Here is a 15,504-nt window from a genome sequence, read left to right as displayed (position 1 = left end):
GAACACTCAAATAACACAGGCTAGATCTGAATGAATGAAATATTCCCATTGAATACTTTGTTCTGTACAAAGTTGAATGTGCACAACAGCATGTGAAATTGATTGTCAATCAGTGTTGCTTCCTAAGTGAACAGTTTGATTTCACAGAAGTTTGATTTACTTGGAGCTATATTGTGTTAAGCGTTTCCTTTATTTTTTTGAGCAGTGTATATGTTTGTCCTAGTTATCTAAAGAAAAAAAGTACTGTACATACATCCATTTTCATTCATGAAGGACTCAATTCATTAAAGCCATGGTAAGTAGCAAGTCAATATCTATGGCGCTGAATATGTCCTGGGAATCATAAAAATGACGTGAATGTGCTAGGGATAGGATACTTAGGAAGTATATGTGATAAAACCAGAAAGGAATCATGGGGACTTTAGAAATCATCTAAGCCAACCCTCTCTTAGTACAAGAACCACTAGACCATCTCTGACAGATAATCAACCAGCCTCTGCTTGAAGACGCCTGATGAAAGAGAAGCTACCACTTCATGTGGCAGCTTGAACTGATGTGGACTGAGTTTAAGTGAGTGACAAGTATGAAAGAATTACACTGTCGGAGAAAATGAATGAGAACTGAATCACAAAACAATTATATGAAGAAAGAATAAATGCATCAAGAAAATCAAGACCAAAGAAGTCATGGCCATGGTTGGTGAAAAAAAAGGCAATACAGTATATGACACTGTGTCTAGATATCGTTAAACCAAAAAAAAAGGTGGCAAGGATAATACTGTATGGAGAAATACAAAAAAGATACAAACTGTGCTAGCTATGACTTTTTCTTCTCATTTCTTTAGTTTGAATGGCATACCATTTCTCATTCTTTTTCTTCTTTTACATCCAAAAGAAATAATTTTATGGGTAAGTATATACGTAAGTACAAATTTATATAAAATTCTGGCAGTACAGTGGTACCTCTACCTAAGAACGCCTCTACTTAAGAACTTTTCTAGGTAAGAACCGGGTGCTCAAGATTTTTTTGCCTCTTTTTAAGAATCTTTTTTTACTTAAGAACCCGAGCCCGGAAAAAATGCCCAGGAAATTTGAGAGCAGCACAAAGGCCCGGCCAGTTTCCTGCCATTCCCCCTTTAATCCCGGCCATCTTGGGCTTTTCTGGGCTGCCAGAGGAGCCTTTCGGTGGCACTTAAGGAGGCTTTGGCAGTCCAGAGTGAACGGAGCGTTTTCCTTTCTCTGGGTGCTTGGAGAGGGAATAAACCACTTTGCTGTGGTGACTCCCTCGCGCTTCCTCCCATACACCCAGCGCGAGGTTGCCTCCTGGAGCTTATAGGCGTGGAAAGGCAAAAGGGGGCACATTGCCCCGGCCAGATCAACTCGGCTTCAGCCAAACCGAGGAGTCACCTCAGTGAAGGAAAGGCACCAGCTACAAAGCGAGCGAGCAAGAGGAGAGGAAAGCCCTTCAGCATGGGAAGGAAGAGGAAGCAGGTAGCAGCAGCAGGTAGCAGCAGCAGCCTTTCGGTCAAAGGAATGGGAGATTCCCGCTTGGGTTTCTCTCTCTGACACAGTGTATGGAGAGGCAGCCTTGCGCCGGGTGTATGGGAGGTATGTGCTCTTCCTCGCTGCCTCAGAGTCCCTCTTTTTTTTTTTAAAGCTGTAAAGTTTTGCATTTTTTTGATTCCCCTCACTTCACCTTCTTCCTTCGGCAGCAACTGTCCTCCTCCTCTTCTTCCTCCTCCTCCTCCCACCCAAATTCTGAGCTTTTATTTCTTTCCTAATGGGTTTGCATGCATTATTTGCTTTTACATTGATTCCTATGGGAAAAATTGCTTCTACTTACAAACTTTTCTACTTAGGAACCTGGCCACGGAACAAATTAAGTTCTTAAGTGGAGGTACCACTGTATATTGTCTGACTGAAATGCCATTATATGGATAATTTTCATTAGACTAAAAACATGAAAACAAACCTACAAGTATGGGTGTGCAGGGCATAATGAAGTATCTGGAATCAATTCTATAGCCACAGGCGAGAGGCCTGCCAGCAAGAATTTCAAGAGACACATATAAAGGAATGGAAAGTGTGAATCACCTTGGGGGACAAGATATTGCCTAGGAAATATTTAGACAAGAGAGGCAGGAATACCAATAGGATTAACTAAGGAAAAAAATTAGGAAACATGCCCTCAATTGTTTTCAGGCAGTTAAAGAAGATGGTGGCAAATCTATATCTTCAGAGTTGCAAGATTCTGTTAATGTAGCCTTACAACAAAGCAGAATTAGCTCATCATGTTGTGTTTCCTATTTGGTTTATCCGGGGCATAATATTATGGTGCTTTCAAAGTGGCCTTTGTAATTGGAGGATCTGGAAGAATATACAATTTGCTTGGAAGCAAAATCTGGTAGAACCACAAATAGAAAAAGTAATAGAAAATGAAGAAGCTAACGTGCTCTGGGACTTTAGAATTCAAGCAGACAACCTGCCATATAACATCCAAGACTTAACAACTATAGGTAAGAAAGTGAAACAATAGATAGAGAAGGTGACAATACCTGAAGACAGTACAGTGATACTTTGTCTTACAAACTTAATTGGTTCCGGGACGAGGTTCTTAAGGTGAAAAGTTTGTAAGACGAAACAATGTTTCCCATAGGAATCAATGGAAAAGCGATTTATGTGTGCAAGCCCAAAATTCACCCCTTTTGCCAGCTGAAGCGCCCGTTTTTCCGCTGCTGGGATTCCCCTGAGGCTCCCCTCCATGGGAAACCCCACCTCCGGACTTCTGTGTTTCCCAGCATCGCAAAAATGAGCGCTTCGCTAGCAACGGAAGTCCGGAGGTGGGGTTTCCCAGCGAAGGGAGCATCAGTGAAATCGCAGCATCGCAAAAACATCGAAGTCCTCAAAACCCCACCTCCGGACCTCTGTGTTTTTGTGATGCTGCGATTTCACTGAGGCTCCCCTCGCTGGGAAACCCCACCTCCGGACTTCTGTTGCCAGCGAAGCACCCGTTTTTGCACTGCTAGGATTCCCCTGTTGGGATTCCCCTGCAGCATCACAAAAACACGGAAGTCCGGAGGTGGGGTTTCCCATGGAGGGGAGCCTCAGGAGAATCCCAGCAGTGCAAAAACGGGTGCTTCGCTGGCAACGGAAGTCCAGAGGCGGGGCATCCCAGCGGCGGCAGTAGGTTTGTATGGTGAAAATAGTTTGTAAGAAGAGGCAAAAAAATCTTAAACCCCGAGTTTGTATCTCGAAAAGTTTGTATGATGAGGCTTTTGTAAGACGAGGTATCACTGTATAAGAAAAGAGAAAGAACTGGGAAAGATAACAAAATACAGAACTGCAAATAGAAATACAATCATTGTGGCAAAAGAAAACAAAGGAAGTAGTACTGATAGTAATGTGCTACCGGTTACAATCCCAAAACAACTGTAGCACCACTTGAACACCCACTGTTGATGCCAAAATCATCATCGGTCAACTGCAAAAGGCAACTTTGCTTGGAACAGCTTACAACCTGAGATGATACATTTAACATTACCAAATATCAACTTTTGCCTATCTCAAATCCTTGGGAAGGACTCAATAGGTGGATAAAGATGCCAAATTCAGTCTAAACATCTGGCTTCCAATATCTAAATGAAAGATTAAGACCAGACAAACTACACAAAAGCTACCAATAGAAAAGAAGTGCTTTTGAATCAAGGTAACTGCTGATAGTAGTAATACATAGATAAATATATGTACTTTCTGAGCATAAAAGAATTCTCCCTTTTGATGACCCTGTAATCACCTCATTCGGAATAGAGTCAGGGTTACCGGATGCCTTCTGAGCACATGGCTCTGAAATTCTTGAAGCACGGCATATCAGCTAGCACCTTTTTCTGTTTTATTCTCTTATTATTAAACTGCTCCAAGCTTGTTTTATGTAATCATTAGTCTTAATACTATTGACTAGTAATTCAACTAGCACTGCCATGAGAAAAAAGAATCTCTATGGAAAAATGCATTTTTTCTGCTCTTGCACTTAACATTTTCTATTATTTCAGATTTCAAGCTATTAAATGAATCTGTAAGGAAAATTAGTTTCGGTGTGAAAGGGTTTTTACAAACTTGTAGCATTTTTGATGAAGCAGAATTTTTTAAATAAATTAAACTGTTTAATTAGATAATTTCCATCTGCACCTTTGAGCATAACTTAATATTTTGAAGTGTAAGAGAGAATCTAGTTTTTCAGAAAATAGGATCAAATGTGTCAACATAAGGCTTTTAAGAAAATTAAGAGTTGTATCTATCAAGAAGATAACATGTTCTGAAATACTTTTACGATGATATACAAATCAAAATTGCTCCAGGTCTGAAACAAGTAACAAAGGGAAAGAATCAAAGAATATCTGATTTTTGAGTTCACATGTTAAATGTATTATGTGAGAATTTAAAAATAACACAAACAACATAGAAACATGTTTAGAAACATACATATGGGAGCAAGGAATAACTGTCACTACCTGCTACACATACAAATAAGCAATCAAGCACATAAATTAATAAATAAAAGGCGCAATGTAATCTTCAGCCTCAAAGCAAAACAGAAAATGTCAGCAATACACAAGCACTATGGAGTACTGTACAGTAATACCTGGTCTACCTGGTCTTACGAACCTAATTCGTTCCGAAAGGAGGTTCGTAAGGCGAAAAGTTCGTAACACGAAACAATGTTTCCCATAGGAAACAATGTAAAAGCGATTAATGCATGCAAGGGGGGGGAATCGCAAAATGGCGCTCCGCTGGGCGCCGCCACCCGGCTGTCACCTTTTAAAACAGCCAGGGGGCTTCTCGGCATTCTCCCGAACCCGAACCCTTGCCGAACTTTTCGGGTTCGGGTTCAGGAGGCCGCCGAGAAGCACCGCCGCCAGCTGAGTCTGATCCAGTGCTCTAAAACTCTGCCCTCTATATATAAAAATGCAAAAAACTCTCACGCAGAATCATGACATCTCTGGAACCATAAATCCTACAAACTTGAAATTTGTCACATATGTTCCTCTTGGCTTCTAGGTGCTCACTAAGAAAGGATTTTCCAAAATGATCATCAGATCATTAGTATTTCTTATTTTATTATTAACAGCCTCTGATGCTAAGGAATTAGACATTCTATTCCCCCTCCCCATCTGAAAAAAACTCTGTTCCAACTACCACTTAAGCATGGTCAGCATGTGATTCATCCAGTCTGCAGACTGGGAGTTTAGAGATGATCAATGGGGCCAGCCTGAGGGAGAGAAGAGGATAAGATAGGAGAGGTCTCTGTGGGACAAGCCTGAGGGAGAGAAGGGGGACAGGAGAGGAACAATGGGGCCAGCCTAAGGGGGGGAAGGGGAATAGGAGATGAGAGGATTCTTTGGGGCAAGCCTGAGGAGAGAAGGGGACAAACCCAATTAAATACAGTGGTACCTCGTGATACGAACCCCTTGTGATATGAACCCCTCGTGATACGAACCCAGGGTTTGAAAAAAAATTGCCTCTTCTTACGAACTTTTTTCGGCTTACAAACCCACCGCAGATCGCAAAATGGCGCTCCGCTGGGCGCCGCCACCCAGCTATCACCTTTTAAAACAGCCGGGGAGCTTCTCGGCGTTCTCCCGAACCCGAACTTTTTGGGTTCGGGAAGTCGCCAAGAAGCACCGCCACCCAGTTGTCACCTTCTGAAATAGCCAGGGGGCTTCTCGGTGTTCTCCCGAACGCTGAACCCGGAAGTTCGGGTTCAGGTTCCAGAGGCCGCCGAGAAGCACCCGGCTGTTTCAGAAGGTTACAGCCGGGCGGCGGCACCCAGGGGAGCGCTGTTTTTACAATTGACGGCAGCGTTTTCGGCCGATCTGGAAGCTGGAAAGGAGGTGGGGAATCCCAATAGGAAATTCCATCGGCAGAGCTTTGACGTCACGAAGACATCCTTCCTGGAAAGCCTCCAGATTGGCTGAAAATGCCGCCGTCGATCACAAAAACGGCGCTCCGCCAGGCAGCGGCGCCCGGCTGTAACCTTCTGAAACAGCCGGGCGCATCTTGGCGGCCTCTGGAACCCGAACCCGAACTTCCGGGTTTGGTGTTTGGGAGAACGCCGAGAAGCCCCCCCGGCTGTATCAGAAGGTGACAGCTGGGCAGCGGCGCCCAGCGGAGTGCCATTTTGTGATTTTTTTTCCTTTGCATGCATTAATCGCTTTTACATTGTTTCCTATGGGAAACAATGTTTCGTCTTACAAACTTTTCGCCTTACGAACCTACTTCCGGGACCAATTAAGTTCGTAATATGAGGTATTACTGTAGTTTTGTAGCGGGTATTCAGCTAGTTTCTTATATATCATTTAAATCACAAGCTACTTTAGACCTGCGTCATTCACCTATCAGCTGCTTTCTCTAAATATGCTCTCAAGGTTTACACTAAAAAAAACCTTCACAGTAAAGAAAAAATACTTTAATGAGTTCTTATTTTTAGCAACATATTGAGAATGAAGTATTTTTAGTGCCTCTGCTTCATACAAATATAAGCTGATTGTCCTGGATAGAGAACTGCATAAAAAGGCAACAATACCAATACAGTTCCTGAAGAAATCTAAATGAATGATTTCCAACTTTCATGAGCATTCTTACCCTCAAAATATATAGCAAAGCTACAACAGCACATCTTGTTACATGCTACAGAAAGATTTGGGGAACATAGCTCTTCAAAACTAAAGTAATTGTATTCTACTCATGCTCCAGTTTAACTGCCAGCTGTAAACCAGCTCTACCTGTATCAGAGTTTGCATCAAAATGATGCAGACCAAGCCCATATCCAACAATATTGTAGTAATATCAATTTATATCTTTGACAGATTTTTGCAGGGATGCATATAAAAACAAGTAAAAGAAAAATTAAACTATTTCTGTAAAATTAGTTTTAAGAAATCAACCGTATTTCCTCCAAAATTCCGATGACTACAGAAGAGTTTGAAAAGCAAAAGTAAAATTTCATTCTTTTGGGTAAGCTGCTTTCAATGAAATGACCTACTACAGAAAAAGCCATATCTTCAAAGTCATTTATCTAGCTTTTTGATCCAAATGTAATAATGGAGAGCACAAGATTATTGATATTCTTCAAACTGAACTAGAAAGAGGAGCCGAAATTAGTAGCAAAAATAGTAAAAACTATCTTTCAATTTTTCTGTAGTTAGTGGAAATAAGTTAATGAAAACCATAAGCCTCCCATCTCTTGTTCCATCCAATTGTAACAAGGTTATGTCCTATGAATGACTTCTAAAATCAGATGGATCTGTCACAAAATGAAAGGGCATCTGAGCGCCTTTCTTACTTTGTAATTCAGACACTATTGTCCCATTAGAACATAGCAATGTTTCAGGATTTCATAAAGTTTAAATATACAATGATCCCTCGATTTTCGCGGGTTCAAACTTTGCGAAACAGCTATACCACGGTTTTTCAAAAAATATTAATTAAAAAATACTCCACGGTTTTTTTTCTATACCACGGTTTTTCCCACCCGATGACGTCATACGTCATCACCAAGAGTCACTTCTCTCTCTCTTTCTTTCTTTCCTATCATTCTCTGCTTCAATCATTTTCTCATTTCTCTTTTTTTCTCCCTTTTTTCTATCATTTGTCTCTCTCTCTCTACCTTCCACTCTCCCCCCTCTTGCTCTCTCTCTCTCTTTCTCCCTCTCTCTCTCCCTCTCTGTGAGACCGCCTGCCCCGCCTCTCCGGCAGCCCCCTCGCTGATAGCTGAGACGAAAGCGCTCTCAGCTAAAGGACTGTGAGAGGGGCGGGGCGGGCATTCTCAAAGCGCTCAGAGCGGCTAGCGGCCGAATGAGGAGGATGAGAAGCCATAGCCGCCAGCGCTGCTGCAGGAGGACCCGTGTCCCAAGAAAGCCGGTGAGAGGAGCGGATCGGGCAGGCAGGGGGTAGCGGCGAGGGGGCCGGAGGCGCTCGGGAGGCGGGGGCAGCCGACATTCAAAACAATCTTTGCCGGCCTCCGCACTTTCGTCGCTCCCCGCCCCCAACTTCAAGCCCGGCTCCTTGCGCTGCCTTGAAAAAGGGTGTGTGGGGGTAGTTTTTGGCTGTCCATAGCCAAAAATGGTGTTATTACTTCCGCACCACTACTTCGCGGAAATTCGACTTTCGCGGGCGGTCTTTGAACGCAACCCCCGCGAAAATCGAGGGAACACTGTACTTCAAAAATGTTTCGGTTTTTATGCACACTAAAAAAAGGTTTTTTTTCCAGACCAAAGTGTTACACTGACTGATAATACAGTAATACCTCATGATACGAACTTAATTGGTGCAAGGAGGAGGTTCGTAAGACGAAAGGTTCGTAAGACGAAACATTGTTTCCCATAGGAAACAATGTAAAGTCAATTAATCCGTGCAACAACAACAAAAACCCGCAAAAAACCGCTGCCGCCCGGCTGTCACCTTTTAAAACAGCCTGGGGGCTTCGGCATTGGGAGGCTGCTGAGAAGCCCCCTGGCTGTTTTAAAAGGTGACAGCCGGGCGGCGGGGCTTCTCAGCGAAAGTTCGGGTTTGGGAGGCTGCTTTGAGGAGGTGGGGAAGCCTCTTGCAGCAGCTGCCACAGCCGCCGGCTTCCCCGCCGCTCGCCCGCCGAGGATGCTGACCTGCTGCCTCGCGGGGAAGCCGGGCAAGAGCGATCTTCTGCCGGCCATGGGCGAGCAGCGGGGAGTCGCCCATGGCCGGCAGAAGATCGTTCTTGCCCGGCTTCCCCGCGAGGCAGCAGGTCAGCAAGAGCGATCTTCTGCCGGCCATGGGCGACTCCCCGCCGCTCGCCCATGGCCAGCAGAAGATCGTTCTTGCCCGGCTTCCCCGCGAGGCTTCCCCCATCCTCGCCCGCCGCCCGCCCGTCCAGAATGCTGACCTGATGCCTCGCGGGGAAGCCGGGCAAGAGCGATCTTCTGCCGGCCATGGGCGAGCGGCGGGGAGTCGCCCATGGCCGGCAGAAGATCGCTCTTGCCCGGCTTCACCGCGAGGCATCAGGTCAGCAAGAGTAATCTTCTGCCGGCCATGGGTGACTCCCCGCCGCTCGCATTGGGGTGGGGGGGCTGTCAGGACACCCCCACCCACCCCAGCACTTTGCATCCCGCCGGCTAAGAGCAATCGGGCAGCAGCTTCTGCCGGACACGGGTAATGAGCGGGACAGAGAAGCGGGGAGAATCAGGAGGCTCCTTTGGCGGCTGGAGGCTGCCTGGCTTTGTGTTTTTGGCTGGGGGAGGAAGCAGTAGGACCTTCCTAACTCCCTCCCCCCCAGCCAAACCCCCAAAGCATGTTTGCTGCCACACGATTTAGCGGCGAAGGGACGTGAAGGAATGGAAAGCTGAAACAGCCCGGTTTCAGCTTTCCATCCATCCACGTCACTTCGCCGCTAAATCCTGTGGCAGCAAACATGCTTTGGGGGTTTGGCTGGGGGGGAGGGAGTTAGGAAGGTCCTACTTCTTCTCCCCCCCAGCCAAACCCCCAAAGCATGTTTGCTGCCACACGATTTAGCGGCGAAGGGACGTGAAGGAATGGAAAGCTGAAACAGCCCGGTTTCAGCTTTCCATCCATCCACGTCACTTCGCCGCTAAATCCTGTGGCAGCAAACATGCTTTGGGGGTTTGGCTGGGGGGGAGGGAGTTAGGAAGGTCCTACTTCTCCCCCCCAGCCAAAACCCCAAAGCATGTTTGCTGCCACACGATTTAGCGGCGAAGTGATGTGAAGGGATGGAAAGCTAAAACAGCCCGGTTTCAGCTCACCATTCCTCCACGTCACTTCGCTCCTGTCCTGGCTAAATCGTGTGGCAGCAAACAGGCTTTGGGGTTTTGGCTGGGGGGGAGAAGTAGGACTTTCCAGCAGCCTCCGAACGCTGAACGCGGAAGTTCTGGTTTGTTCGGCTTCGGGAGGCTGCTGGAAAGCCGCCCGGCTGTTTTACAAGGTGACCGCCGGGCTGGGGGGCTTCCCAGCAACCTCCCGAACCCCGAACCCGGGTTCGGGGGGGTGCTGGCAAACCCCCCAGGCCGGCTGCGACCTTTTAAAAGAGTCGCGCCGCTTCCCATCTGTCTCCTGAAGCCGAACGCGGAATTTCGGCTTTGCCGTTCGGCTTCAGGAGACAGATGGGAAGCGGCGCGGCTGTTTTAAAAGGTCGCAGCCGGCCTGGGGGGCTTCCCAGCACCCCCCCGAACCCCGAACTTGTGCCGAACTTCCGGGTTCGGGGTTGGGGGGTGCTGGGAAGCCCCGCCGCCCGGCTGTCACCTTTTAAAACAGCCGCGCGGCTTCCCAGCAGTCTCCGAACACCGGTTCGTAACTCGAAAAAAGTTCGTAAGAAGAGGCAAAAATTTTCTGAACCCCGGGTTCGTATCACGAGTTGTTCGTAAGACGAGCGGTTCGTATCTTGAGGTATCACTGTATTGCCTCAAGGTGGTAAAGAGGTATTGGTCTTAACTGATATGGTCCTTCTCGTTGAATGCAGATAGCATCCAGGAATGGATTGACTTTGTCTGCTTAGCTGATTGGACTAAGTCTGTCAGAGCTGTGAGGATATGCCTCTGTTGCTAATGGTCCCCAGCTTTTGGCAAAGATGAAATAACAAACTCGATGTGTCTTGATCTAAGTTCCTTCCTTTACTGATGCAGGACCAGACAGTTATCTAGGTGGGGCTGGATGCTATCTCCACCCAATGAGAAGGAGCGTATCAGGTAAGACCAATGCCCCTTCTCCATAGCGGTGTAGATAGCATCCAGGAATGGGAAATACCAAAGCTGGCTTGTCCTTACAGGTGGACTATAGTCTGGTCCAAAGTCCCCTGCTCCATGTGGACATTCTGAAGGACTCACCTTCTAAATGCTGCTTCCACCAAGGCGAAGATGATCAATTTATAGTTCTTGATGGAGAAGAATGGAGAGGACCAAATTGTTGCTCGGCAGACCTCCTCTATAGAGGACTGCATCGCCCACATCGAGTTGTAGCCACACTCCTGGTGGAGTATGCAGTTACTCAGTCCGGTAGTACTAGGGCCTTCGGTACATAGGCCTTAGCAATGCATTACTTAAGCCATCGTCCCACAGTCAAAGGGGTGATCCAGTTACCCAACGTGGCTAGATGGAATGAAACAAACAGGGACTCTGTTTTTCTTAGGGTGGAAGTCTGTTTAACACTGAAGGTGTGCCACCGCTTCTACAAGGGGTGGGGTGGGTTGTGGTAAAAGTTAGGCAATATCAACTCTTGAGCCCTCTAGGACCAGGTGTTCACCTTGAGAACAAAAGAGGGGTCCAAGCACAAGGTCACCATATCTGAATGAAAAACACACAGGTTCTTCCACACCAATAAAGATGCCAGTTCAGACACCCTCCTGGCCTATATGTCAAGGAATGCTAGCTTACATGAAAGGAAGCCAGGCTGGCCAATCTTAAAGGCTTGTAGGCATTATGCCGGGCCCTTAACAATTAGCCCCCAGTGAGTTTGGAATGCAATTCAAATACACACACAGTCACAGAAGAAATGAAAGTAAGTTTATCAAACAGTTTTGTGAGTACACACAAAACAGTTTTGTGAGCCAAATTTCTCTCACACGGAAAAAATCCTTGAATGCGGCAAAAGACAAAACAACAGAGCAGATAAGGCAGCTGTAAATCTCCACAGCAACCCATGCCAACGAGTCCACAAGAGTTATTTAACTGTGAAGTGTCCAAAGTTCAGTAGAATTCCTGGAATAATACGAACAGTAGCAATAGTCTTTCTCCAACAGATAAACGCCCAGACGCACACTCCCCAATGCCCGTAATTTATCATCAAACACATTAACATAATCACCTTTGAACAGGTATGCTCCCTTATCTTCGGAGATGCCTGCGCAGCTGGTCCCTTCTTCTCATAAGCCTGCGCACACGGGCATCCACAAGTGAGTCCTGCTCTGATTCTGATGACTCACTAATTGGAGCACTGACTGGTGAGCTGGCTGCACCCATCTCTCCGTCTGACTTCTCTCCCCCACTGTCTGTTCCTTGCTGTGAATCAACTTCACTGTCTGATTCTGCTGGCAATAAAACAGGTCTCTGATAACCCAAGAATTCCTGTAAACCAATATCCAAATTACCCACTGCAGGAACTGGCCCAGAGCCAACCACAACAGTAAGAGGCCTTGGTGAAGGAATTCAAGACCTCGGACAGGTCCCAAGTATGGTACATGTGCACCACTGGGAAATCCACAGATGAATCTGTGGGTCATGGGATGCCAGGTGAGAGACTCCTGGATCTGGGCTAGAACTCCAGGATCTGGGCTATAGAAATAACCATGGGAGTAATGTCCACCCTGGCACACCAAGCACAAAATGTCCTCCAGGTAGAATTGTAGTTGTGAATGGTGAAGGGCCTCCAGTTGCGGGCAGGCGGGATTTGGGTGCACGCACTGGCACAAGATTTGCTTCTTGTGCATGCACAGGAAGCAAAATCTTATGCGAGGATGCACACGACCCTGAGATTTCACCGATTTTTGACGGTTTTTTGCTTCTGCACTGGTCAGCTGGAGCTAGAGCACACAATGCCAGAGCACTAAGCTCCTGAATGGCAGCAGACTAGTCCTGTCAAATGTGGAGCACTAGGCTCCTGGCCACAACAGTTCAAGTGCTGTCAGGTTATGAAGGAGCACAAAGCTCTGACAGTCAATTTTTGGCAGTTGAAAGCTCTTGGAAATCGCCAATGGGTCCAGTGAAATATAGATGGAAATCCTCCAGATGCTAGAGCTGAAACTCGAACCACTGAAGGAGACTGAGCGAATATACTACTGATCTGGAGTCAGCCAGATGTCCTAGCTGAGGGACTGGGTCAAAAGCAACAGAGGTGTGTCCTCATAGCTCTAACAGACTTAGTCCAATCAGCTAAGCAGACGAGGTTAACCAATTCCTGAATGCTATCTCCACCACTATGGAGAAATGCAAATCTCTGATAAAATCAATGCACAAAAAACAGCTCCACTTAAACCCAGAACTGCAAGCAGTTTTTACCATAATACCTGAAAGGCTAATTTTATTTAACAACATTTTCCAATTCAAAATCTTAAGAGATAAAATTAGAAGTATTCATACAGATTACAAATAATACTAAAATTAAGCATAACCAATGCAAGATACAAACAAATACTCTGGTTTTTTTATTCATTTGCCTTTCTGTAGAAAAACTAGAAAATGCATATGCATTGTTCATTTTTATTTTTAGTTATTTTATGTATTAAACTTATATGGTTCCCATCTCCCTGTCAGACTGACTCTGCATGTCTTACAATAATATAAAAGCATAAATATAAAAAATGCTAAAAGTACTAAAATTAAGATTAACAATTATAGGCTAAAAACATGGATGGTACAGGACTGGACTTTTGTCTTCCATTTTTATAGTAATCAAAAGGAAAGGTAATATTATTTACTTAAGGCCCTCCAAATGCAATAAGAAATATTCCTTCCCCTACCCCCTCCTTATACACTTGCCAAAATCCTTACCTCAAACTCAGTAAATAAAAAATGTTTAATGAGAACAGATTAGGGAAATGAGTTAAACAATATTACAGTACATTGTACATGAAAAATCATTATTTTTAGGTGTAGAATGTTGGAAACGTGCAGTAGAGAAAAGTGGATCAAATTATCTAGTTTCTAACATATTGTGTTCAAAAAGACATGTACTACTCATTTGAGCGTGAGGTTTGACTGAAACAGTAGTACAATCGTAGTTTATCCTGCAAGTGTATATACCTGGAACATATTTCTAAAGCAATACAAAAATCTTTAAGCTTGCATTTAACCTCTAAGTGCAACTAATGAAAACAAGGGATTACTTAAGGGTGTTATTATTCTACTGTTCTGCAGAATCCAGAAAATAAGGATGCATGGTCATACCACATACTACGTTATTTGCCAACTTTGTTACCACTGAAAATTAGACAGAAAATGAAAAGAGCTTCAAATACATTTTCAGAAAATCATAGCGTGCAAGGCACAAAAGCGCTGAGATTTCCTCACCCAACTAGAAATTACCAAGTGGATCATCAATTGGCAAGAGAAAACACAAGGGGGCGCTGTACAAAACAAAAGGCAACACTCTCTCTGGAATCATGTTGGTCTCTCAAATATCGTATCCATTTATAAAACGGGAATGATCTCCATTCTTCAGAAGATGATTGATATCAGTTACTAACAAAACACCACATTTTATTCATGGAAAATTAGGTGGTACACTGTGTTGTTTGAATGTATGTTGAGAGAAAAAAATAAAAAAATTAACCCCCCCCCAAAACAGTCCTTCCTTCTTCTGTCCCTCCATTTCATTCTTCCTTCCTTGTTCCCTCCATTTCTCCTTTCCTTCCTTCCCCCCCTCCTTCATTCCTCTCCACTTCTCCTTCCCTCCCTCTCTTTCCCCTTTCTTTCTTTCTCTCTCTCTTTTCCCTGTGCTCTTGTCACTCACTGGCGGGCCAGATAAATGGCCTCAGTGGGCCGCATGTGGCCCGCGGGCCGTAGTTTGGGGACCACTGCTATATATACTACTTAATGTCTATTTCATTTCATATGTATTGTATATTGGACAAAGAATAAATAAATAAATAAATAAATAAATAAATAAATAAGATACAGTATATGAGGTAACACAGCAGAACGAAACAGTTTTTTTGTCCCACCAATTCCTTTGTGAAAAGAAAAACAAGTTTGAAGCCAAATAATTACCTGAGGGTGGATCTGGGGCTTGTCACACGTGGCCTCAAAATCCAACACTAGGAAGTAATGATACCTCTGTGGGGGGAAGGATGACATTGCTGCCATGGAAGCAAAGCCGTGAGAAGCCAGTTTCCCGGTTTTAGTGGCGCTGTACCTCTGGAAAACTCTAAATAACAGAAAGGAGAGCAGAGAGGTCCTCAATCTTGGGAACAATCTGAGGTGAAGCCTTGCTGCTGTTGAACCGAGAAGTGTGCTCATTGAACACCTAGCAGCATCTGGAACTTCAAAAGAAAAAGAAACTGGAATCACTCTACACAGACAACTTCCATTTATTTATTTGAACAGAAGCAGGAAATTAGTTTTATTTTTATTTTATTTTTAATTTATTTATTCATTCACTTTTTCATATTAAAAGAAATCATAGTCATTTTACTCCGATCAATAACCGATCAATAATTTCTCATGTTATATCAATTCTATAACCTACTATTGTTGTTTTTATTTAGAATATATTTACATATGTTGTTTCTATTTACGTATTTCCATTTTTCGTATGTTCTTTCACATATCACATGGTTTTTAATTCTTTTTTCCATCCAATTATACCATTTGTTCCAAATTTCATAATATTCTGAGCTGTTTAATCCCTTGATTTTCATCGTCAACCTATCCATTTCTGCACATCTATAAATTTTATCTATAACTATAACTCTTATGTTATTGCATTATTTTTCCAATATTGTGCATAGCAAATCCTTGCTGCTGTTTTTATA

At 44.4% G+C, this 15,504-nt stretch overlaps 1 protein-coding gene across 1 annotated transcript in view; it reads right to left on the bottom strand.

Moving 5' to 3' along the window:
- Positions 1-15,504, bottom strand: part of ERI3 (ERI1 exoribonuclease family member 3) — a 320,745-nt gene that overhangs the window by 288,559 nt on the left and 16,682 nt on the right. Inside the window, exon 2 of the mRNA XM_070745043.1 lies at positions 14,741-15,012. Coding sequence (XP_070601144.1) covers positions 14,741-14,989 — 249 coding nt within the window. The 5' untranslated portion in view covers positions 14,990-15,012. The remainder of the gene's footprint in view (positions 1-14,740; positions 15,013-15,504) is intronic.

This window comes from Erythrolamprus reginae, chromosome 3, assembly GCF_031021105.1.
Source record: "Erythrolamprus reginae isolate rEryReg1 chromosome 3, rEryReg1.hap1, whole genome shotgun sequence".
In the NCBI taxonomy this organism is placed as follows: domain Eukaryota; kingdom Metazoa; phylum Chordata; class Lepidosauria; order Squamata; family Dipsadidae; genus Erythrolamprus; species Erythrolamprus reginae.
Note: the sequence above shows the minus strand (reverse complement) of the source record. Positions and strands in the feature narration are given on the sequence as shown.